Source organism: Neopelma chrysocephalum, unplaced genomic scaffold, assembly GCF_003984885.1.
Source record: "Neopelma chrysocephalum unplaced genomic scaffold, ASM398488v2 Primary Assembly neopelma1_26, whole genome shotgun sequence".
In the NCBI taxonomy this organism is placed as follows: domain Eukaryota; kingdom Metazoa; phylum Chordata; class Aves; order Passeriformes; family Pipridae; genus Neopelma; species Neopelma chrysocephalum.
The window spans coordinates 18288102-18312137 of NW_020897695.1; the positions used below are offsets into that span (position 1 = coordinate 18288102).

The following is a 24036-nucleotide window of genomic DNA, read 5'->3' on the forward strand; positions in this document are numbered from 1 at the left end:
TCACTCATGTTAAAACAATAATGAAATACATTCTATTGAGTAATAGCTTCATTGATGTGAAGCAGCAATTATTGTAGTGACCTTTCAAACTTTTTAGGATAAGGTAAATTTTATATGAGAGCATCAAAAAAATTAGCTGAGATGATTGTCCATTTTTCATTCTAATACACTTATATGCAAATTCTTGGAATAATATCTTTAGTTAAAAGGATAGTAATGTGTAACCCAGCAATGAAGAAGTCTAGACTTGAAAACTGATGTTACACGTAAGAAAGGAAATATGAGTCCCTTATGTATAACAGAAGACTGTAAAAAGAAAACAATGTGCTTAATCATACAGGATTAGAGACCTTTACTTGTAGTCCTGTTCCTTGTTCTGTTTGCTACACTCAAGATCTTGCCACGAGCAAGAAAGGACGCATCTGACAAGTGGAGATAAAATTCCTTTTCAGTCTAGGTAATGTTTAAGAGTATAATAATTCAAATTGTCTAATTAATAGAGAAAAAATCAATAAATAATAAAGTTAAGTTTGTAATCCAAAACTCCCTAGTACCTATCTTTCTTCCTGATAATTACATTCCTGTCCATTCAAATTTTCAGGTTGACATTTCAGTTTTCCTTGAGAAGAACAGGGGAGAAGGGAGCTATGGTAAGGTCTTAGCTAGAAGTTTGCTCCTTATGGTGACAGGGCTCCATCATCAGCATTGGGGCCCCTTGCGTCTACTTTTATACATTTTCGATCACAGTTCTTATTCTCTATTCCGAAGCTAAAAGTTGTAAGTTGGACAACAGCCATCCGTAGCTTCAGGTCACCCAAAGGGCTATTGTTTGTTACACGGGGTCTTCGCAGTCTGTGGGATTCACCAAGCTGAAGCCCACCCAGGTCAGGCACCAGTCACACATCCACTGGCAACTATTATCCAAGCTACAGGTTACACCAAGGTTACACCTGCTTATTCACAAAAGCTTCTGGTATGCACAGTGAAGAAATTTTTCAGGAGGACTATTTTTTTGGTTTAGGTAGAAATCTGGTACTAAGAACTAAAAGCTCCAAGTTGAAGCTAGACAAATTCAGGATTGAAATAAGATATATACTTTTAACTAGCAAGAAAATGAACCTCTAGGGAACAATTATCTGAAGATTTAGAATACTTTCTATGTCTTGAATTAATTACACGAGGAATGACTTTAAAAAAAGAAAGCTAAACAGGAGAAGGTACCATTTATGAAGCATTCATGCAGTAAAACTATTTATCTTCTTTAATGCAAGATGCTTCAGCTAAGCGGTTTTACTGGATTGTTCTGACCATAATCTATGGCAATCTTTTGTTTGGTTCCAACAGAGTAATTTAATTTGCCTATAATTTTAAGGAGATATGTCTTGGAACATTTAGCAAAAACAAAGTTCTCAATTAATAGTATCCCTGCTCAGGATTTCAAAGGTCCAGAAGAAAAACCTTATAAACAGAGACAGAAGGGACTATAGCATGAATATTCTAATGCACTGCAGGATAGCAAAGTGCTTGCTCTGATAATTAGCCATTCACAGTTCTCATAATCTGCAAGAAAGAATAATTTTCCTAAAAGTCAAAATGCTATGCATCAGAAACTACTAATGGTAGGTAGGTTACTTTTCACCTTATTAAAACTTTTCTTGTTTTATTCAAAGATCTCATGAAGATACCTACATATATTTCTAGGACAGACTTCCAGCATAATTTTTTTACATTGTATCATCAGTACCTTCTCATAGAAAGCATTTTATGTTATTTTATCAATTATACCACTATAGTTCAAAGGAATTAGAGTAAAAGACCTGGATAAACAGAACACGTGAGGAAAATAATCATCCAGAGTGTGACTCTGTGTAATGACTGGACTCTGTAATGACTGGATTATATAGTTAGTATCTGTCAAAATACCTTTTTTTGTGTCATCTGAACACCAAGGTAGAAATAAACTATGAAAATGAATGTAAGCCAGCTCAAGTTAACATTTATATTTGAGTTCCTGTTTTATAATTTGATAGAGCATCTGTGATCTTAAAAAAAAAATAGATGCATGGCCTAGATGTAATGGTTTCTGTATTTCTATTAACATGTCTTTTTTAATCCAGTATTTGCTGAATATCATGGCAAGAATCATGACAGATATGTATTGTGAAAAAGTTCTGGCACATCACATTCTGTTATTTTAATTTCTGCCAGTCATTCCAGAGGCAAAACCATGACATCCTCTTAAAAAGTTCATTTCATAGTGTTTCTGCTCTCTGATTAAAGGTGCTTCCTTCTAAAACTTTACTGAGCCAAGTCTACCATTTGTCTATAATTACCATAAAATACAAATATTTAGAGCTCATTCCTACAAGAGCTGAAAATGGATAATGAATACTCTATGACTACTGATTATGTAATCAACTAGCTGTTAGAAACACATTCAACACCACAGTGAAAAAAAATTTGTAGTCCCTGCACCAACCAACTACTCTTGAGGGAGGGAGGAGTTGACATAAAGGTTTCTTCCACAAAAAAAAAAAAAAGAGATTTCTTATCATCAAATATCAACACTAGATCTCTACTTTCTGCTTTGATATAGCCCTCACAATTTGTCCATATGCTCTGCCAATTAAAACTATATACGGACTTACATGGACTTACAGACTAGGCTATTTTAGACATGCCCCAAATATAAAATAACTTGTTCACTGTTAAAAGCTTAAGAGTAGAGGTCCAGGAGCAATATTTGGCTTTGGTATTTGTTTTGGGGGCTTTTTTCCTCACTTAAAGAAACATAGTTATTGATCATGTAAGATTCACTGACGCAGAAAGACCATTTTTTTTTTTTTGCTATTTACAACTCTGTACACTCTGCCCCAAGGATTTAGCTTATGCTTAAACCATTTAACCAGCTATGTGGCTTATATGTCTGTCCAGTTTAAAAATCTAGTTTCCTATTTTTGAAGTCAATTTACTGTTGCTCATGACCTGAGATTTCTGTAGCTATAACCCACTGTCACTTTCTACAGTAAAAGCAGTAAACTCTGTAATAAAAGTAGCTGTTCTGCCAAGACAAGATAAAGCACTGTTCAAGTCCCTCAAACCTTTTGGAAATCATGACTTACTGGTTCCAATTCTTCCATTTAAGTCTGCAAACAGTTCACTTTTTAAAGTTCTACACATTCCTCCACTCCTTCACTAATTTATCTTTCTTCCTTTCTTTTTCTTTCTTTCTCTTTCTTTGTTTTTCTTTCTTTTTTCTTTCTTTGTTTCTCTTTCTTTCTTTGTTTCTCTCTTTCTTTTTCTCTTTCTTTCTTTCTTTTTCTTTCTCTTTCTTTTTCTTTCTTTTGCTTTCCTTTTCTTTCCTTTTCTTCCTTTCTTCCTTTCTCTTTCATCATTTAATTTGTGCCCTTTTCTGACTAATTGTTATATGGCCAGTGAAACATTAAACACTTGAAACATGAACCACCGATGCAATACTAAGTATGAAAAATTGGGATGACAAGTCCAAATAAATGCTGTCAATACTAAATGTACAAAGAAAAAATAGCAAGGGAGTTATTTGACTAGGCATTGGAGTAGTTAGCTTTCGATGCTATAACTGATCTTGAGTGAAAATAAAAAACCAGCAGAGGAAAGTGAGCATGCTGAAAAAATTGTTACTGTTTCTGGAGGTCCTGAATCAAAGAATCAGATTTTAATAATTGAACAGATATTATAACTAATGGTCCCCTGAGCAATGCTTCAAATGAGTAAATTTAATACAAAGGGCAGGAGACATCTCATCATAGTATTAGTACAAAATATAATTTTAAAAGGTAGACCTTCATAGAAGGTGAAGGAGAAGGAAACATCAGTAAATTGTACAATGAACAGTGTTGGATCTGAGAAAGAAGTAATTTTGTTTATTGAGTTAATGATTTTGAGAAGGTCAGTTTTTGTAATAGCACCGAGTCAGTGTCTTGCTGGAGCCTATTGAGCAACTGCAGAAGAACAGTCAGACAAAACTAAGGTGTATAGTACTGTAAAACTGTAGAAATTGTGCTCTTGAAAAGGCAGATTAATCCCCTTTACTTCATGTTGAAGTAAAAAGAAACATTATAGGAGCTGGATTTCTTTTTTCCCCCAGAATTCTCTGTAGCTTGGTAGGCTTCTTTTACTACAAAAGTGAAAAGACAGGTGAAAATAATAGCTACCTGCACTAAAACTGACAGTGAATGTGTAGCTTTCTTTTGTAGAATAGGAAGTTAAGAGATAAGGTCTATCAAAGACTGCCCCTGTGGTTGTGTACAAATTGACTAGCAACGTCAGCTTTAAAATGATAATTTTTCAACGCCATAAAATTTTAGGAATTTGATCTGAAAGGAATTCTGCATTTAATAGAAATCCAGGAGGATGGATCAGTAACATCCCTACGCAGGAAGCATATTTTTAAGTGAAAAATTAGAAGCCCTTAAAAAATGTGAGGCTGAGTGAAATGTGCACTGAAAGTTAGATAGCATTGTTGTTTGATTCATACATATGAATTAATCTCTATTTATTTAGGACTAATTTCTCTTGTTTGTTTGTTCATTAACTGTTTGAAATGAAGAAAGTAAAAAAAATTTTGCGTGATATTTCAACACGGAATAAATCTTCCCTTTAGATGAAAACTTTCCATATAATGCATTGGAGGGCTATTTAATGATTTAAACTCCAATAATCAAACTATATTATATTTCATATTATGCACCAGTTCTGCTCAAAAACCCCAAAAGCATTTCCCCTGCAATTACAGTACAGTAAGCAGTAGTTAATCTATCAGTAACGGTTGAGTCAAAATTTCTAGATAGTATTTCACAATGTTACCTTAGAAATGACCATGTAAATCTGTAAGAGAATAAGGATGAACTGATATAAATAAGCCAAATAAATCCTTCTACAAACTTGCTGGAATCAATCTTTGAAGAATGATCTACAAAAGCTAACACTGAAATCCATTATATATAAAATCCAAATTATATGAAATCCATACAGTGTCATACGGATTAATCACAACAATCGCAGTGTTGTGACATGAAAAATTATAAGAAGAACTAATGAAAGATGTGGTAGTCTTTCCCCTAGACTAAAAAATTTTTGATTGATAGAGCAACAACTAGGTGCCAAAATAAAAAGTTGAAGTCAGATTAACAGCTACCCCCTAACAAGTCTGTCTTAACAACGAAAGGTATCACAATAACAGAAAAATAGAGATGTTATTGGCTGAATGCATGGCAATAGATAAATGCAACAAATGTATAGGCAACAATTATCTTTTCAAGAAATAAGAATCAGATTTTATTTCAAGGCACAAAAATTTATCTCCATGGGTTTGAAGTCTATAATAACAGAGAAAATGTCTCCTTTTTTTATATCTTGTCAGTCCAGTTTAAATTCTTGATCTAAGGGCCCTTGCAGGCAGTTGTAAAGGCTTTTAAATCTTAGGCACAATTACAAACACAAAATGTTTCTCATGTCTATGCACTTACTTATACTATTGGATTAAAATCCCTTCTTTTCTCCCCCTCCCCTAGTGCAAAAGTCTTGCATTAATTGCCACCGGAACACTGAGTTTCTTATTCCCCAACACTGTTTCTAACAAGCAAAATGTATAAATTGAATGAGTATTACACTGAAAGAAGTTACTGCCAATGTAAAATGCATAGACATCATACGTATGGTTTTTCTAGGAGTCAGAAAGTAGCCAATAGGGTAGTCTGTCTCTCCTCCTTGCCCTAAACCTAATAACAAACTACCTACATAGTTTTCTTTGGTTTTCCTTCTGTTTTGGTTAGTTTACACATTTTTTTGAATAGGTATGCTGAATTTCATAAAATTGGTGTGCAGTTAGTGTAGGATACCTACATTAAACAATGTCCAACTTGCAGGTTGTGGGCAGAATCTTGCTTGAAAGATACTTCTTCAGGGTTTCTACATTTTCCTGAGAGGATAATTAGGCAACTAACAAAGAACAACCACATAAGCAATTAATAGAGCCTTACCAAGCAGACATTTCTGCTTGTATCCATTCTCTAAGACAGAATTGGAACTTGTGTCTCCTATCACAGTCAACTGAGAGGGAAAGGAGGAGCTGAAGAGCCTTGCATGTTATGCTGCTTCTTCTGCCCATCTGAATACTGATCACCAAACTGGGTCTCACCACAGATGTGATTTAAGTCCACACCTGAACCCTCATTTAAACAAATAAGCACATGGGAGGAATTTCAGAGGTGCGAAACAATTAAACTGGTTTTGGCTTCACTGAGAATCTTCTAATAAAGAAGTAATTTGTTTATAGTTCTTGTTATGTACATTATTTAATATAGCTTTTATACATGATAAAATGTCAGAATTTCTTAGTCTCTCATAATAACATAATGAGCCATTTTACCGGTTCTTCAGAATGTTATCCTAACTAAAAATTTTAGAGGTCTAATGCAACAGCACAAACCATAGCCTAATAATCATAGAATAGAATTGCAGAAGAGCTTGGTTTGAAATAAGCATGTTTTCACCTTTTTTTTTTTGTTACTGTTTTGTAAGTAAATTCTACAGAATGTAATCTTATTCATCAAAATTGAGAGTTTTATGTAACAGAAACTGCAAGAACTAAGTGCCAGTGAAAATTTTGTTGCAAACATTCAAGTATAGAATTAATACAAAAATTCTCTTTCTAGGGAAAAAATGTTATAGCTATGATTTTTTTCCATTCTTCATAGCTAAAAAGTCTTAGAAATTGCAAATATAAAATATATTTTTTCAACAGTTTTAAATGAAACAGTGTTCTGTTAAGCATTCCTCTAAATTAACAGGTCTTGTAAAAATAATATTTTCCTTACTTTCTTTCAGATCATTCAGGTAAGGCTACTCCTTATGTTATTTTTAATCTTTTTTGTATTATACCAGGAAAAATAGAACACATTCACTACACAGAGTAAGTATTTTCCTTCTGGTGAAACTGAATCCTATTCATATCTCTCCTAATCTAGATCTCTATTCAATATTCGTTTTCTTTCTGTACCTTTTTAAAAACAGCTAATATAATCTAATCTGTTGGTAATATTTAGAGGGAATGAATGAAGACCTGTCTACTGAAACCTCGTATTAGTTAGTTCATTTAAACTATCCTTCCAGGAAGATATCGAGGATTAAGCAAGTAGCATCTGCCATATATTCCTCCAAGGAGTTTTATTCTTTCCAATTCCTCAGAAGAAATCTGATTAGGTTATAACTCAATTTCTCATCAAGAATTGCCACCTGCCTTTAGTTTGATGCACAACAGAAATCCGCAGACTCACAAACACTAAAGTGCCTCATTATAAACTTTTTGTGTGTTTCTATTTCTTTAATTCTATTCAACATACTGTAGAAAGGAAAGTTGATTTAACTGAAACACAAGTTTGATGTAAAACCAGAGAGGCAGAATTCAAAACTGGGGTCAACCTCAAAGTTTATATGTCATCTTGGTCAACCACCATGTGGCCTTAAAACTGCTTATGTGCGTGCCTACAGTGAAAGTGATACAGAAAAACACCATCTGGCTGCTTCACCACCTAAGGTTTTCAGAAGAAGCAATAGAGAAACTGAACCTCTCTTCACTCTCTTAGTCTGCTGTCAAATCCTTGTGGATCCACCAATTAATCATATCGCGTACCTAAGTATGATATTATTTATGCATTCTGCTGTTGGATAAAATACATAAGCACTGTAGGGAGCAAGGATTGTATATTAGGTTCTCCCCTCATTACTACATATATATATATATTCCACCTAAATTCATCTCAATACCTTGCTCAGCATTTTGTCTGTGGTTAGTCCCACTCTTCAGTGCTTGTGTCTACTTACTTATGCTACGCAGAACTCAAGTGCCTCCCTCATGAGTCCATCCTGTTCCCACAGGCAGAGCTACAAAAGTTAGGCAGCATTATTACATGTATATACTGTAAATAATCCAGGTCTTAGTCTTTCTCAAGCTGCATTTTCTTTAAAGGAAGATGTCATGATAAACACAAGAGAAATACCAGGATACTCAGAAATTTTAATATGGCTGGATAGAGAAAAGCATAAAACAAAGTGAATCTGTTCTGTTCAATGTGCTAGTAGCGAAAATGGATTTGATCACATTTCTTTTTTTTTTTAGGTGGTATGCTATTGTTCTGTAAAAGATCTTTGAATCAGTATCTGGGAGAAACATGATACTGACCATGAAATAACACCTTTGTGAATGAATGACAGTCATATTTTGAAAGAGTCTGATCACTAGCAAACACTCACTAGCACCAGAAGTTCTGCAATAATAACTTCTTTTAGAGAAAAGAAAGCTAGACAGATACAGAGGCAGTATTAAGCCTAAAGCACATATCTAGGCATTATTACCATTACTATTGGTTCCCAGTGACTGTATAGTTACAACTATTTTTTTATCCAAGTTTTCAAGAGCAACCCATAACCACTACAAAACCACTTCTAGTCTATTAGACTTATAATTCTATTTCTTTAGAATCTCAACAGTATGAATATTCTGCATGAGTTCAATATGTTCATTTTACAATTATAATGATTCCTGAAAAAAGAGAAAGAACTCTGTAGCAAGGCAATTTTTCTAAAAGTCAAACTCCATCCACAAATAGCTAAAAATGCTTTTCTGTATACTGTTTTGTGCAAGACCAATGACTTATTCTGGAGACTTTATTGCTTGTCTGTATGAACAAAAGGTGGATCCAACATTTTAGTAAGACACTCATTTGCTCAAAATTATTACCTCAGACAGGTATTGCCAGAATATGAAATGGTTATTCTATGGTTTTAACAACACCTCTTTCTAATCTATCCAGTAGAAATTATAGTAATCCAACAGGACTGGCTGTCCTCCAGAGGCATATACTTCTAATGAACAGGTTAAATTTACTCACAGCTCGATACCTGATTATAAATTCAGAGCTGCAGTCATAAAACTGGTCATAATCATAATTGTACTGTACATAAAGAAAATGCTAATATCTGTAGAATATTTAAAACATATGTCATAATTACTTGTTACAGCAAGTAACAAGTTTATAATAAGGCACTTCAGTGTTTGTGAGTCTGCAGATTTTTGTTATGTCATACCTGTCAAGCATTAGGATGTCTACTAATTACAGCATATAATCAAATAAAACCAGATAACAATAGTCTATTTTATTTGGATAGTGATTATCTATTTTCTTTTAATAGGAAAAAATAGTAGAAGTATTGATATTTATATCTGAAAGATTTGAATTTAATAAACATAAATGCAAGTGAGAGGATGATGTTATTTTAGTTTTATTTAAAGGTTAGTTGTAATGTGAACTACTGTGAACTACTGAAACTTTTTTGCATTGGTTAAATTTTTTGTAAACTTTAAAGTTGAGACAATATTATGGTTTTGTTTATTTTTGAAAATGATCATATAGTGGCAGTTTCATTAAGAATAGCAGCACTGTTCATTCAGGAGAAGACATCTTAATCACATAATAATAAGAAATCTGCATAATATGCTATCTTCTCCAGGTATGAACTGATGAGAAGCACTAAGTGATGAATAACTTGAGAGAGTCATCAAAGCAGTTTGACTTCAGAACTCATTTAAGTAACCAGGGAGTTAGTTTCAAGTGTTATTATGGGATCAGGTCAATATTTAGCATCTAGCCCTGTGAGAGCATAAATTTCATGTCTGAGAGAGAGCTTTGTGGATGTTTGGTCAGTGTTCTCATCTTCCCCACAGGAGAATGAGAATAAAATAATAATTACATATGAATGCAATACAAGCTGCACATTCAATCAAGTCCCCTGAGTAAATTAATGTATGTTAGAAAAAATAAGAAATTAATTTCCACACAAAGACATTGCTCATGACCGTCATAATTTGTAGATTACACCATTTGATTAAGCTGTTCCTATATCAGTCATGTTGTGGCAGACAGCAAAAAAGCAGAGGTTTTGCCAAAAGAGCTTGTAATATTATTTTAATAAGATTTTAAAAGTTTACCATTACCATTAACTTTTCTTCAAACCCTTTCCCTGCTAATCTTACCAGAATAGTAAATGTAGGCAGTTGTGTCTCTTTGTGACAGGAACCCCTTCTCTCTCATCTACCAAACACAAACCCCCATATTGTGGAGCTCACAGCATGTGCCTGGGCAATCATGGTGGCTGAAGCAGGTCATCAGATTTGAAGATGCAAGGGTTAAAACATAAAGTTTGTCCAGATGTACCTAAGGGTGACTTGGGCAGGAATAAAAAAGTAAGTGGACTTGACCAGCAGCAAAATCAAAAATGCCTGTGAATCAACTGGATGCTCTCCTGTGCCAGCTCAGGGAATACGATCACCTATGATGAGCATGGAATGGCATGTACAATCAGGCACTTCTTCCAGGCATGATAATTCAGTCTCCTTCTATGGATAACTACCTAGAGACATCTAGGAGGAACAGTTAGCTCTTGACAGTTCTGCTGAAATTGCTGATGATCTTATTCAGACACAAATAAACTTCCACAGTTTTTTAACTTGATTAAAAGGCTGAGAACAAAAATATTCTAGCAGGCATTTCGTAATTAGTTTGCAAAATGTAATGCAATGGGTGCAGAAAGCCGCTGGACTCTGTCTACTCTGTTAAAGAATCTCAGCGTTTTGATGCAAGCTCAGTGTGATGAGACAGGCACTGCCCCACGTCCAAATGTGGATTAGATGAATCACCAGGCAGAGTAAGGGTAGAGATGGATTCCGTTTCCATGAGGGTCCTCTGTTCAGAGGACTTTTAGGAAATAAACAGTTTTGAAGTGGCAAGGATTTCACCTACATGTAACTAAGAAGCTAAACCCTCTGTTTTGATTTACACTTCAAAAAACAAACAGGTAGTCTATGCATCTTAAGACCATGTTTTTCTCTTTGAAAAGGACCCCACAAGACAAATGCATGCAGAAACAGCAAGTCTTGAAATAATTCACTTATAGCTGCAATAATTGCATCCCTGTATTATGAGGGATCACAGTACGGGAATGCAATCCTGTAAATTTGGCCCCACTATTTAAAAAGGTTGCTAAGAAGGGCAAAAAAGATGGTGAAGGGACTGGAAAAGAGAGACCCAGAGAGAGGCAGGGCACGAGTAATGTCTTGGAGATGCAAGAGCAGTGGGCAAGAACCAAGCTGCAGGGGCCCAGAGGAGCCCTGATAAGGGCTGTGCTCAATGTCACAGAGAACAAGAACCCCTGGGCCCACCGTGGAACTCTAGAAAGCTTCCTCCCACCAGATATGGGGCACAGGGGCAGCAGGTACCTGGCCAAAATGGCCCAAAGGAGGCCAAGCGGTCATGCTCAGTGCTGCATAGGAAGGTAAAAAGTGCTGCAGGGAAGAGTGGCCATCTTTGTGGGGCATGAACAGCAGGCAGCAACCTGGCCAAAAGGGCCCAGAGGAACTACTACCATCACATGCTTGATGTTGCATAGAAAGTAAAAAAAAAACTCTGGGGGCCAGTGGCAGTCTGCCTGGGTGGAAAATTCCTTTCTGACCCTATATATGGCAATCAGCTATTCCCCGAGCATAAGAGTAAGACCTTCTTCCTCATTCCACAAGCTGGTCACACCTCCCAGGAAATGTCTGAGCTCTATTCTGCCCTACCTGGAGCCATGTCAGAGGCTTCCAAGAGTGACCAAATGCACTCAGCCTGATCCACCTTTGAGGAAAGAATCCTTCCCACATCTGGCAGGCCACCAGTGAGTGCTCCAAAGCACTGGGATCCCTTGCAACATCTCTGCACCTCTTTTCTTATGACTGCTGGTCCCTGGTTCCACAGCAGGGATGAGGATAGTGAGTTCTGCCATGCTTCTAAAGGCATTCCCTTGGTGTTGCCATGGCTATCCAGCTGAAAAAAGATTTCAATCCTTTAGATGAGCTTTGAAGGGGGCCCTGCTGGAAGCTGGCATTGCAGTGGAGAACCTCCAGCAGCCTTGTCCAGCCTCCAATCCTCCTCCCCCAGCCTCCCTCCAAGTAATTCTACAGCTCCTCCCGGACTATCTCTCTTATATGTTTGGGCAGTTCCAAGGCCAGCTCTGGCAGTGGGAGATGGGAGGATGCTCCCTTTTACCCTGCACTGTGATTACTGTGTTGCAGGATGGTGGCATTGTGCCATGGGAGCGAAGGGGTCCTCCATCCACAGCTCCACTTGCATTAGCCCCATCCTCTGCCAAACATCCTTCAGAAGGAAGGTCTTTGGGATACTGGCCCCAAGGCAGTCCCTGTGCCCAGGAGGCCCTGCCCTTGGTGCTGTCCCTGCCCTTGGTGACCGTGCACTGGGCACAGCTGCTGGGCGTCCCTGATGCATCCTCTGCCACTTGGCTCCCAAGGACAAACTCAGTGCTGGTACTCTTTCAAGCCATGGAGGAAATGAACCCTGCAGCTCAGAGACCACCACTATTACCTGTCAAGTTATGCAGAACTCTGCTTTACATATTCGTCCTTCTTCAGTATACCTAAATATTTACTGACTTACTTTTTGTTTTAGCAAGAACAAGTATTTATCATGAACAAATAATCCACTTGCTCTAGAAAATTATTTCACAGCCTACATTTTTAATAATTATAGAAAAAGTATTTATATTTCTTAGAGTTAAAATAAAAGAAGATTTTTTTCCTCTCCCTGAGGAGCTTATGTAGGACTAAATATGAGACAAAGAACAACTAAGGATTTTCGGAGATTTCAAAATGTCCAGCTACAAGATGATATATAACCCACAGTTACTTGAAAGAGTCTCATAACAATGTTATTGACTATTGCAACCTGCGTAATATACATTAAAATGTAAAAAAAATCCAAAAAACATGGAAAAGGCATAAAATAGCATTCAAACAACCCATTTTGCTTAAACAGTTACTGATTACACTATTAAGTTATTTAACAGTCTGGGTCATTAGTCATACCATTCCACAGAGGGAACCTCACGTTTTCACCTTCCGTCCATGCAGTCCTACTACATTCCTTGGTGCTGCCTTTTTTTTTTTGTGGAAGCTTCCATGATCTAAGTTTTCCAGCTGTGTGCAAGGGACAAAGTTTGTTAACACATGGAAAAACCCAGTTCATTCAACTTTTAATGTTTCTCATGCCTACTTTCCCCTGATTTTTAAAGAGTTCTTTTTTTTAAAGAGTTTAAAGAGTTTTAAAGAGTTTAATATGAGAGAATTGAGATTTTTTTCACAGTTAAAAAAATGCAGAAAACTAAGATATATTATGAAGAGAAAGATAATTAAACTATTCCTATTTTGCAGCTAGCTCTGTAGAGTTTGTAACCTTCTATCTGTCTACTGATTTGTGTTAATAATATGGCAGTTGTTACACTGGTACAGAGGGGAGAAGTGCCACGGTATTAAAAACACTGTCATCTGAGCTATAATCTCTGTCTACAAAGTGACCTTTCTGGACTGAGATGGATTATGAAGTAAATACACTTGAATGTCTTGTGTTGAAAGACAATTTTTATCTCCATTTCCACATCAAAAGTTTGTATGGTTTCAGAGAGAAGTGGGGAGAGGAAAAGGAGAGGAAGAAGGCACATGCAGGAAGTGGCTTCCAGCCATATGGCCAGGAACACCTGCAGGCTGAAGTCATGGTATAGTTTCAGCTCTTCCTCAGTCCTATTTTACTTAATTTTTGTGAATTTTTCTTGGAAAAAAAATCAACTGTAAAGCAGGCTTTACTTCCAGTCAGGACATTGTTATGTCATCTTCTTATGCAGAGTACTGCTGGATCATGTCTATCTTACTGCTCACTGTCTGCCTCACCACTGAATTGAGAGAGGGAGGTGGAGAGCAGTGAGGAAGGCCAGAATCCTAAAGTCTGTGTGAAGAGCCAGAATTGAAGATCTCTAATACTATTTGTAATGATGATTTCTAATGCCAATTTTATCTTGCTGCCAGTTACATTGTGGTCATTTTTTATGTACCAATATACTTGCTGTGTTTTGTTATTTAGATGAATTATCTCAAATTTTGATTGGTAATCACGCAGTTTAGAGAATGTGGTTTTACAGGATTAAAGCCAAATGCTGGCACCCTCTCATACAGTGTATCCCCACAGCAGCTAAGCAACAATCATCCAGAAATGTTCTGCTGCACATATCTTATTACTTAAATTAATTCTATAACATGAAATTATTATCAAAAAATGGCATCTAATTCATCTCACTGGGTTACAGAGGGAATCCCACAATTTACAAATTCATAAAACACCAGAAACATGAAAATTTTTCCATTTTTTCCCACCACTTTTGTCACATCACCTGTTATGGCACACAGAGATTTTCACTAAAATTGGCTTATATGCCGCAAAGTATTCAATGACAGATTTGACACTATATTTTGAAATTGTTTGAGTAACTCCTAATTATGATTTAGTGATTAAATTCCATAATTCTAGCCGCAAAAAAGTAAGGCAAGATTTAGAAGTCTCAAAGACTGTTGGAATAAATTAGTTGTGAGTAATAATTCCTGTTCAATGTCCTGTACTAAAATCCTAAAGAACAATGGTACCCTGTGGACTGTAATAACAGGTTAGATTGTTAATGTTAAGTAAAGGAGGTGCATAGGGACCTGTGCTGTCAAAAGCAGTACAGCATGTTGATCACTGTGACAATAATGCAACTTCCATTCCTAATACTTAGAGGTGATTAAGAGACAGAAACAGGGCTGTTTTTTCTCAGTAGCATTTTTACTGCCTGTAGTTACTATATACATACCTGCACGAAATTATATGTATATATACTATTTGGCCACTGGTAAAAAGAGAATGTCCCTTAGCCTTGGTGTTCCCTTGTAATAAGATGTCAGCTTGTAGTCTTTGCAATAGCAAAATGCTCATGTGAGGAGAGGAAAACTGAAAATGAAAAATCATTGGTTGTGGCAGGAGGGCATCACCCAAACAGTGAAAGACATTGAGCAAGCTATCTGTGAAGAGTTACCCTGTGTGCGAGGGTGCTGTTTTGGGTGTTGAATTATGCTAAAACCATCCTTGTTCACCAAACCGCAGGCACACATTCTGCTTTTTGAAGTTGGATGTGACAGATAAGCTAGTAGCTGGCCTGCAAATTTGTGACTAGCAGCCAATCACTTTATACTATAAAAGACCAGTCCGCTTTCAATGCAGTCAGGTTCTTCTAACCCTTCTTGGGGTGTATGTGTGGAGATTCATCCCTTGGCTGGGGAGGCACTCCAAGGATACTCCTCGAGGTTGAGCAAAAGAGATCTCCCCAAGAGCACTGGTATGGGTGAGTTACATCAAATCTCTACTTAATAACTATTTCCTTTTGCTAGCTTTAATATAATTGCTTCAATATAGTGCACTATCCTATCTTATATTATACTACTAGTATTTTTAGCTTTTATATTGTGTAGTAAATAATTCTAAGATCTTTTGTCTGATCAGTTGTAATAATAAATGATTCATTTTATATAAATATTCTCATTTTGCCAAGCATTAAAACCTGCAGGACAAAAGGGGTTCAATCACATCTCAGTCATTCCTTAAATTTAAACCTTGACATAATCTGAGGCTAAGATTTGATCCAGCCACACATAGGCTCCTCTCTGAGAAGGAGCTTAGAAAGCAAGGGAGTCCTTTCTGCACCTCGTGACTCAACAGAAGGGCTTCTTTAATAAATTTTGTCTAAGCCTTCCACTCCGACCCGTGACATGGGTTCAGAACTTTTATCTCCCAAGTACAAGTGTAATACACTAACATGACTATTCTTCAAACATCTTAAAAGCTACTGGAAATAAAATGCAGAAACCTTTTCCATACAGGGGCCAGTGTTTAGCTTGGCAGAACCTGGGACTTTGGATACAGTCACCTCCAAGGAGGTACAACAGGAACTCAACAAATCCTCAGTACCTTTTGTTATGCTCTTATAGAAAAAACTCTCCCCTCCTTACTAATCACTCTGGTTAGTGAAGAAAAAGGCCATCATTTACAGCTTCACCTTTTGTCCCCCGAATCAAATGGTGGAAGTTTACAGTAGGAATAATTCAATGTGACAGCTTATCATTTTGCCCAGTGGAGGTCTTCACTGAAGTGTGGCTATGAAAGCGATTTCCATGTTGATGATGACTGAAGCCTTTATGATTCAGATCCAAACTTGTTTAAAAAAAGCAGGAGGATCCAATTATAACACACCATGAGTATCTTCCCATTTCAAAGGAAGTGAAATTGAGATGATATATAGCACACATGGTACTCAGACTCTTTAAAAGAAAGCCACATAAAAAATGTCATATATAGTGGCATATTGTAATAGAAGTGCTTGTAAACTCTTATTTGCACATGTTAATAAGACAGCAATGAAAATCCAATCAGATCTAAAGCTTGGCATTGTTATTTCTCAGCCAAAGGCTTTGTTTTGAAGTGCAAAATACAGAGAAATAAACTTGATTGTGGGAAAACAACAAACTTGATTACATCTCAATCACTGGAAAAAACAAAGCCAACCCTAAGAAAATTCTTTGAATACTATTCTAATTTCCTATGATTACACAATTGTTACGCTGCCTGCAACACAATCTTCCTGTGATTAAAAAGCTAAATGTAAGACATACAATTTTAATTTATATGAGGATGATACCAGTGTCCAAGGTAGCAGAAGAGAGAAACAGAGTGAGAATACATCATTTATATAAAGAAAACATATATACATAACCATATCTAAAACAGTTATTTATGCTAAAATATATTACGAATACAGATTTTATATATATAATAAATGCAATATATAATACACAATATATATACATAAAGCATAACAATATTTTCACATAATGAAAGGCCACTATATATAATATTTTTATGTGGCATATAGCATATGAAATATTTAAACGTTTATGATGTGTTATAGAAAGAAATAGCTTCTAAATAGTAACTTTTATATGAAGTTAACTTCCAAAGTAAGCTGCTTGACATATAGGAAGTCTTAAGTCTTATTTTTCATAAATGTATTGTAAAGCTTTGATTCTAATTAACTAACTCTGTAAGTTACTTGTAATTACATACTAATACATTGTAAAAGCTTAAATCTGATTAACTTCCCTATAATAACTGAATTATTTCTAATAGAAACTCACATAAGTGGGTTCAATCATTGGGATCAATATACTGTCACACAAGCTTAAATTTTTCCACTGGGGGAAAAGCAAAGACTTAATTAACTGTATCTTCACATTCTTTCTTCCAAGTTAGTGTACATTTCTAAAAAACAAATATTCAACATAAAACCAAGCAATTCAAACTGCCAAATACTAACCACAGAAGTTTGTTTTAATTTCAGATATGTGTGAAGAGACAGAACAAACTTCATCCCTCTGACAGCAGCACATGGGTGCTGTGTTTCCCAGTTGTTACCATGTTGGTAACAGAACACTGTTTTGGCTGCTGGACAGGGCTTACACAGCATCAAGGCTTTCTCTCCACACTCTTCCCCATAAAGGCCAGGAGGATGGGGGTAAGAATTTAGATGGCAACATAGCTGGGGTAGCTGACCCAAACTGATCATAGGAAATCCCATACTGTAGAACATCATGCCCAGCAATAAAAACTAGAGAATGGAGGAGGAAGTTTCTCTTCTTAAACAACGATTACACGTGCTGAGGGCCTGTTTCCCAGGGAGCAGCTGGACATTTGCCTGCTGATGCAAAGTAGTGAATGAATTCCTCTTTTTTTTTTTTTTGGTTTACATGTGCAGCTTTTGCTTTTCTTATTAAACTGTCACCTTAATCCACAAGTCTTTTCACCTTGCTTCTGGTCTTCTCCGCATCTCCCAGGAGAGGGAAGAGAGCAAAAGGTAAGGGTAGGTGTTTGGCTGCTGGCCACGGTCAACTCACCACAACTTGTTTAGTGCAAATGGATGTTTACATTTCAGGAAGAGAAGGTATTTTGCAAGACCAAAGCAGTACGTCATACTTCATTTTTTACAATAGCATCTATCTCTTTGAGTCTCCTAATGTACAGTAGGAAATGAAAAGCACATGCATTTCTTTACCCAGCAGATATTTGTTGATGATACCCAAAGTCACTCAGCTTGTGGAATCTTCATCCTTGGAGATATTCAGAAGTCAATTCAGAACATGGCCCTGAGTAACCTGATTTAGCTTTGAAGTTGGCCCTGCATTGAATGGGGCTTGGACCACATGAACTCCAGTAGGTGCCTTTTACCTGAATTATTCTAGGGTTCTGTGATCTTGTAGTCTTTGCTTCTTTCATAGCTGTATTTAAAAAAGCTATTTTCAGATTTTCAGCTGAATGGGTTTAACATACAAGTAATTTTAATGATAAGCCATGTTGCCTGTGTTCAGGAGTTGGGCTACTTGCTCTTTCCCTGTCTTTCCTAGTATTTTCCTTTTTTGCCAACAAAGAAACTATTAATCAGAAGCAACATAAATAAACACACATAAGTGGATGAAAAGGTAGGGCTCAGAGGAAAAGGCTGCCCTAATTCTGAATTACTCTTCTCAGTTTGGAAAAAAACCCAACAAACAAGGAAACCCAGTAAGCAATATTTTAATAAAGTTTGAGCATTTATTACATGCACAGGTATGCAAACATGCTTTAGTTCTCTGAGGAATTCAGTGAATCCAGAAGGCACTGAAGCCAGAAAGCACAACTTCTAGTTGCAAAAAGGTCTCCATAACACTCTAAGAAACAGACAAAGTGTGTGAAGAGTTTCCTCTATTCAAGGCAGCCCTACTATTGATCTGTAGGATGAATCTGACTTACAAGAACTTTTCACCTCCTCCTCTGCCTGTGAGTGGGGAGATTTGAGACATGCCTTCCACTGCACCCTACACAGTCTACAATTTAAAGCCATCCTCTCCATTACCTATGCATGGTTCCCACTGCTAAAAAGGTAGGACCACCTTGACATGATCACTGACAGTGTCAGGACCATCTTTTCTGTATCACTGTATATTTTCAGACTATGCAGGACATATCAGTGTACCATACCGTGGGTGATCTCTCTGCAACTTACCTGTCAATAATGGCACACATGTCAATGGTGACATTAGCAAAGCTTCCCAGCTGGCCTTGCTCCACTGCGTGCAAATCCACCAGCTGATCATCCACATGAATAAACTGCATGCATCCTTGAAAAGAATGCTGAAGTAGCGCGTGATCCGAGTCATTCATCTGTACAGGAAACCCTGCAGAGCACCAAAATAAAGAGCATTATTAAGTGCATATATTATTACTCAAGCCAGTTTTTTTTACAGGAAAAGAGAGATGTTTTCTAGATGAGAGAAAAAAAGGCAATGTAGCAATGATTTATTACACAGTTATTCATTAACATGGAAATTTTATTAAGTAATTGGCAACTACCTGAAAGAATTTACATAGTACAGCTGATGATCAACCAATTTTTGTCTAAAGAGTGGAAGTTTTCTGCTACCCTTTCCTCCTCCAGTTCTCTACTGCTGTTTCTCATTCTTTCTCTCTCATACAAATATTAAGGGAATAGGAAAAGGATTTATCTCCCTGCTATATTTTAGGAATCACATTCCAATTTCTCTGATTTTTCTGAATAAAAATATATTCCATGTATACCATGAAGTGAATTTCCAGTTCAGCTTTCTCTAGAACCAGGCTTCATATTTTTGTCACTTTATCTTTTTGTTCACGGGCAATGAATACTTGTGCTGGAAACTTTCTGTAAACTTGAAAATAGCCCTAAAATCTAATGTCCTGGACCACTTCTGAGGAATCTGAGGACATTTTATAGTGTTTTCAATTTCGCTCTGAATATATTTATTTTCTTGTCTGTTTGAAGGTGGTTTATAAGAGATGAGAATGAATTAGTGTCTTGCTCAGGCTAAAAGGCAAGGAGACAGAGGATGTTTGTATGCAATTGTCTAACAGAATGCCCCTCAGAAGTAAATGTGTCAATATACTTGAGAAAAATGTCCTCGATAAGACAGTGGAGAACCTCATTCACTACTTATAAATCTTTAACAATGACCTCCGTGAAAAACCTTCAAGAAAATAATTTAGACAGAATCTGTTCAAGAGGTCTATGAGATCAGGAAGGAAGAGAGAGGGGCTAACAACAATTTATTGGTAAAAAAAGGTAAAAAGTCTGAAAATGCATAATGGTGTAGCAGAGTTCAGCTAGGTAGATGACCAGCCATTCAGTACTTGTCTGTCAAGGGTAAAAAAATCACACACATTTGTTTTGGTAGCTAAGACATTATGCAGCTCCCATTCCTTCTCCCACTTTCCCAGCCAACTTGCCTATCTGCAATGTCTTACTGCCTTCTCCAATAGCATTTGTGGAGACAGGAGAATTACAGATTATCAAACTAATACTTTGAACAGCAGCAGGAAAAAAGGGAATGAACATATTTTTAACTTCCGTTCCCAAAATCACTTTATCACATATCGCACAAGCAGTTGAATTGGCTGAAAGGGAGGGTAATAAATAGAGGACAGAAAGAAGTAACTGTGGCTTGAGGACAGATGATGCCTACTTTGGTACCCCAAGTTAAACATAAGTCTTTCCCAAAATATAATCAAGCCACATTTTAACTGAAAGGTTTTGTCAGAGCTTTTTAAAGGTTTCCTGAAACAACCTTGCCCATCATCTAAATTTACTATTGGTAGCTCCTAAATTTCCCCTACTCACTTCAGTAAACATTTACTTCAGAGTTCACTGGTGGTGGCACAGAATTAATCAGAGATGCTATAGTAATTAAGCAGTGACAAAGCTAAAACTTAGCTCTGTGGGGAGAGTAGCTCTGACAGGTATTTTAAGGAGTTAGGCAAAGGCTTGCCTTGGGGTCATATCACCTCTGGAGTAAAATTGCAGGGAGTTATAAACTGCTGTGAGGAAGATAAATAAACCCCTCACACTAATACACATCCACTGGAGAAGGAAAGCTCCTAGGGATCCCCCAAATGCCTAACTAGTGCATAATAACCTCATTTTTATTTTGGACTGGCAGAAAGATCAAGTTGTAGGGACATTATTTATATTGTCTTCCCATCGTGTGCACTGACTAGTGACTTATCTGATGAAAAGGGCTTTCAGAAACCTGCCTCCAACTTTTTTCAAGTTTTTTTCCCAGTAACTGATTAAACTGTTAAAGGCTTTACAGACAACAGTACAAAGAGACAAAAGTGCAAGTTAATTCTCTGTTGTTTGGAGGATGCAAGCACAATATTTGCATGTTCCTAATAGGTGCTTTCTCCGGTTATATTTAAGCAGGTCACTCTTGCAGTATAACTGTCTGTTTTTTAAACTGTCACTGAATGTTCCCTATAACTGCTTCCAAACAAGAATCCCCAAACTAACACCAAGCACATGGCCATTTAGGTCTTCAGTGCATTAGCAGAGCTGTGCAGGAAACCTGCGTATCATCTTCCAGTTCAGAGCACTTCCACAATTCCTTTGTTTTAAATATTAAATTCAAATTTACCAGCACTGGGATAAATTCTTAGCAATGTTCATGTAAACCTAGCAAAGCCAGAGAAATTATACAGATATATCTGAATATAATGAAAGATTATCCACCATCCTTCAAACACTAACTGAAAAGTAGATCAAAACCAAGAGCCACAATTCACTCTTCACATCATAAAGAGTATGAACTAGACATCTAAGTTACAAATGTATTATCAGATTCAACAATATTTTTAAGCAAATTGTTACTAATACTTGATACCATTCGAGAACGAACCACACAGGTATTCCAATATGTGATTCTCAGCTTCACTGCATCTAAGTATCAATTCTTGGCATACACAATATTAGTGCACAGTTATCACTGCTCTCTAGTACGTTCTCTGTGCTTTGCTACTGGTTGAACCTGCAGACAGGAAGGTGGCAGCTGGGTCTCTCAGCCTTGTTGGAGACCCCAGGTCCCGGCGTTCATTGACTGGAGAAGAATAGAGTCGTGGGATGGAGTAGCTGGAGGTGGCAGCTGCTCCAACCTAACTACATAAATCAAGCTTTCCTCTATTACCCAAGAGAGTGGGGTACACTGAGCATTAGTCATCTTGAGATTCTGATTTTTGCTGTAGCTATCAATGGATGAAGGCTGTAATTTTCTCATTCATATGTCCTTCTTTTGCCTGTCTTGCTGCTACTCCATTTGCTGTTTTTAGTCATGTGAGAAAACTGGAAGGGGGTGGGGGGTTTATGCACTATTACAGCACCTTGCATAAAATGTCTGTGAGGCTGACTGGGTGTCAAGGCATTTCAGTCATGCTATACTATAATAATGGCCAGTCTTCGCGAACGAAGATCTGGGGAAAGGTCTTTTACCTTTCCAGCCTGCGCAATGGATTTTTTAGGTGAGACACAGCCTGCGCTGAACTGAGCCCACCCTTTAATCCTAAGGTTCATCTGCCGGGGCCAAGCAAGCTTGGACAATGGCAGTGAGGTCCTCAGGACGTAGGTTTGTTTAGAGTGACCTTCTCATAGATGGATGGCCTTACAGGGCTATCGGGTTCCATCTGCCCGGGGGACTGGCTGGGATTCGAACCTGGGTCGCAGAGGTGAGAGTCCTGCATGCTAACCACTAGGCCACCAGGGGTCCCCTCATGCTAACAGATAGTTATGCAGAGATAATTTCAAAAGCAACCAGATAAACCCTGTATATAAAACCTACGCTGGTTTTGAACTACTAGTCTAATGCCCATTAATTTTGGTGGGACCTGAACACTTAAGATAATTCCAGTGATAATCATTTGAGCAACACTTCTGCTTGAAACATAAACCTCAAAATGACCTAGTACCTTGTGGCTGTTAATTCAATACACACGACAACATCTTCTCCTTCCAGATTTCCATTATTGAGACATGAGTCACTTCCTCATCCTTCCCACAGTAAATGAAATTTTAAATAAATGAAGTTCTATAACCAAAGCTGACAGTAATGGTGTCACTAGAAAGGCTAAATAATGAATTAACAATTTGGACAGTACTGTATTGATCTTCTTGTTGACAACAAACTATGTACATCTACAAAATGCACATAAAGTGCAGTTTAGATATTTAAAACAATGTTCATGCTTATGATTACAAATGCAGTTCAAAGTCAGGTAAACTCTGTTATCCTGTGATTTCTACATCTTTCTGACTTTTTCCATACAGAATCTGTATCTTACAATTTTATTTTTCACATTTTAAGACCACAAAGAGATGGATTATCCTGCAAAGGTCAGACATGGATTAAATCTGAATTTTCTTGCATTCAATAAAATTTGTATCCAGGACTTCATTCTGACTTACCAAATACAGAACAGGCAAAACTCTTGATCCAGCTCCTGATCCTATTTCAAACTTGCAAGAAAAATCAGAAAATCTATAGTTTTGATTCATGCTCTTTTCTATATTAGAAGTGTCTTTAATATATTAAAATAAAAAAAACCAAACAAATATAGTATAATAAAACACTTCTGAAATTAAAAAAAATATTCCTTTTCCAGTGTCAAGGTCTATTATATCTCTCTTCCAATCAGCTGAATAATGTTCTATCAAAGGCATTATAAGAAAGGAAGTTGAAGGACGAATACATTCAGGTCCATGGTATAATAATGGAAGAACATACAGTCAGAATATGTCTTTAAACATCTGATTAAACTACTTGTTTCTGAGATCTGGCCTGAAATGAAATAATGAAATACCATACTAGGGTCTGAATAAACATTTTGATATTATTTAGTATCCCCATATTAAACACTCAGATTTTCCTTGAAATGTAATGCAAATTTTATTGTAACAAGAACACAGTTTTTCTTCTGTGGCATGAAAATTTTTTTTCTTTTGTTTCATTTGTAAGTTAATGATGGGACAATGCTTGTATAGACATGGTACTTGATATTTTACTTCTTTAAAAGAAAAAATACTCCTCATTAAAAAAACCCCTACCAGTTAGATATCTAACTGGTAGTCTATATTGTATTCAGCTAGTTGCATGGGTAGATGCAGGATCTAGTAATCAATAGAAAAAGTGACTGATCTTAAGTT

General features: G+C 36.7%; 1 protein-coding gene across 2 annotated transcripts in view; it reads right to left on the reverse strand.

Moving 5' to 3' along the window:
- The window catches only part of CNTNAP2 (contactin associated protein like 2), a 1044217-nt gene that overhangs the window by 392516 nt on the left and 627665 nt on the right, over nt 1–24036 (reverse strand). For both annotated transcript variants that reach the window (XM_027675789.1, XM_027675790.1), the window contains one exon: nt 19042–19213. In XM_027675789.1, the coding sequence (XP_027531590.1) occupies nt 19042–19213 (172 nt within the window). The remainder of the gene's footprint in view (nt 1–19041; nt 19214–24036) is intronic.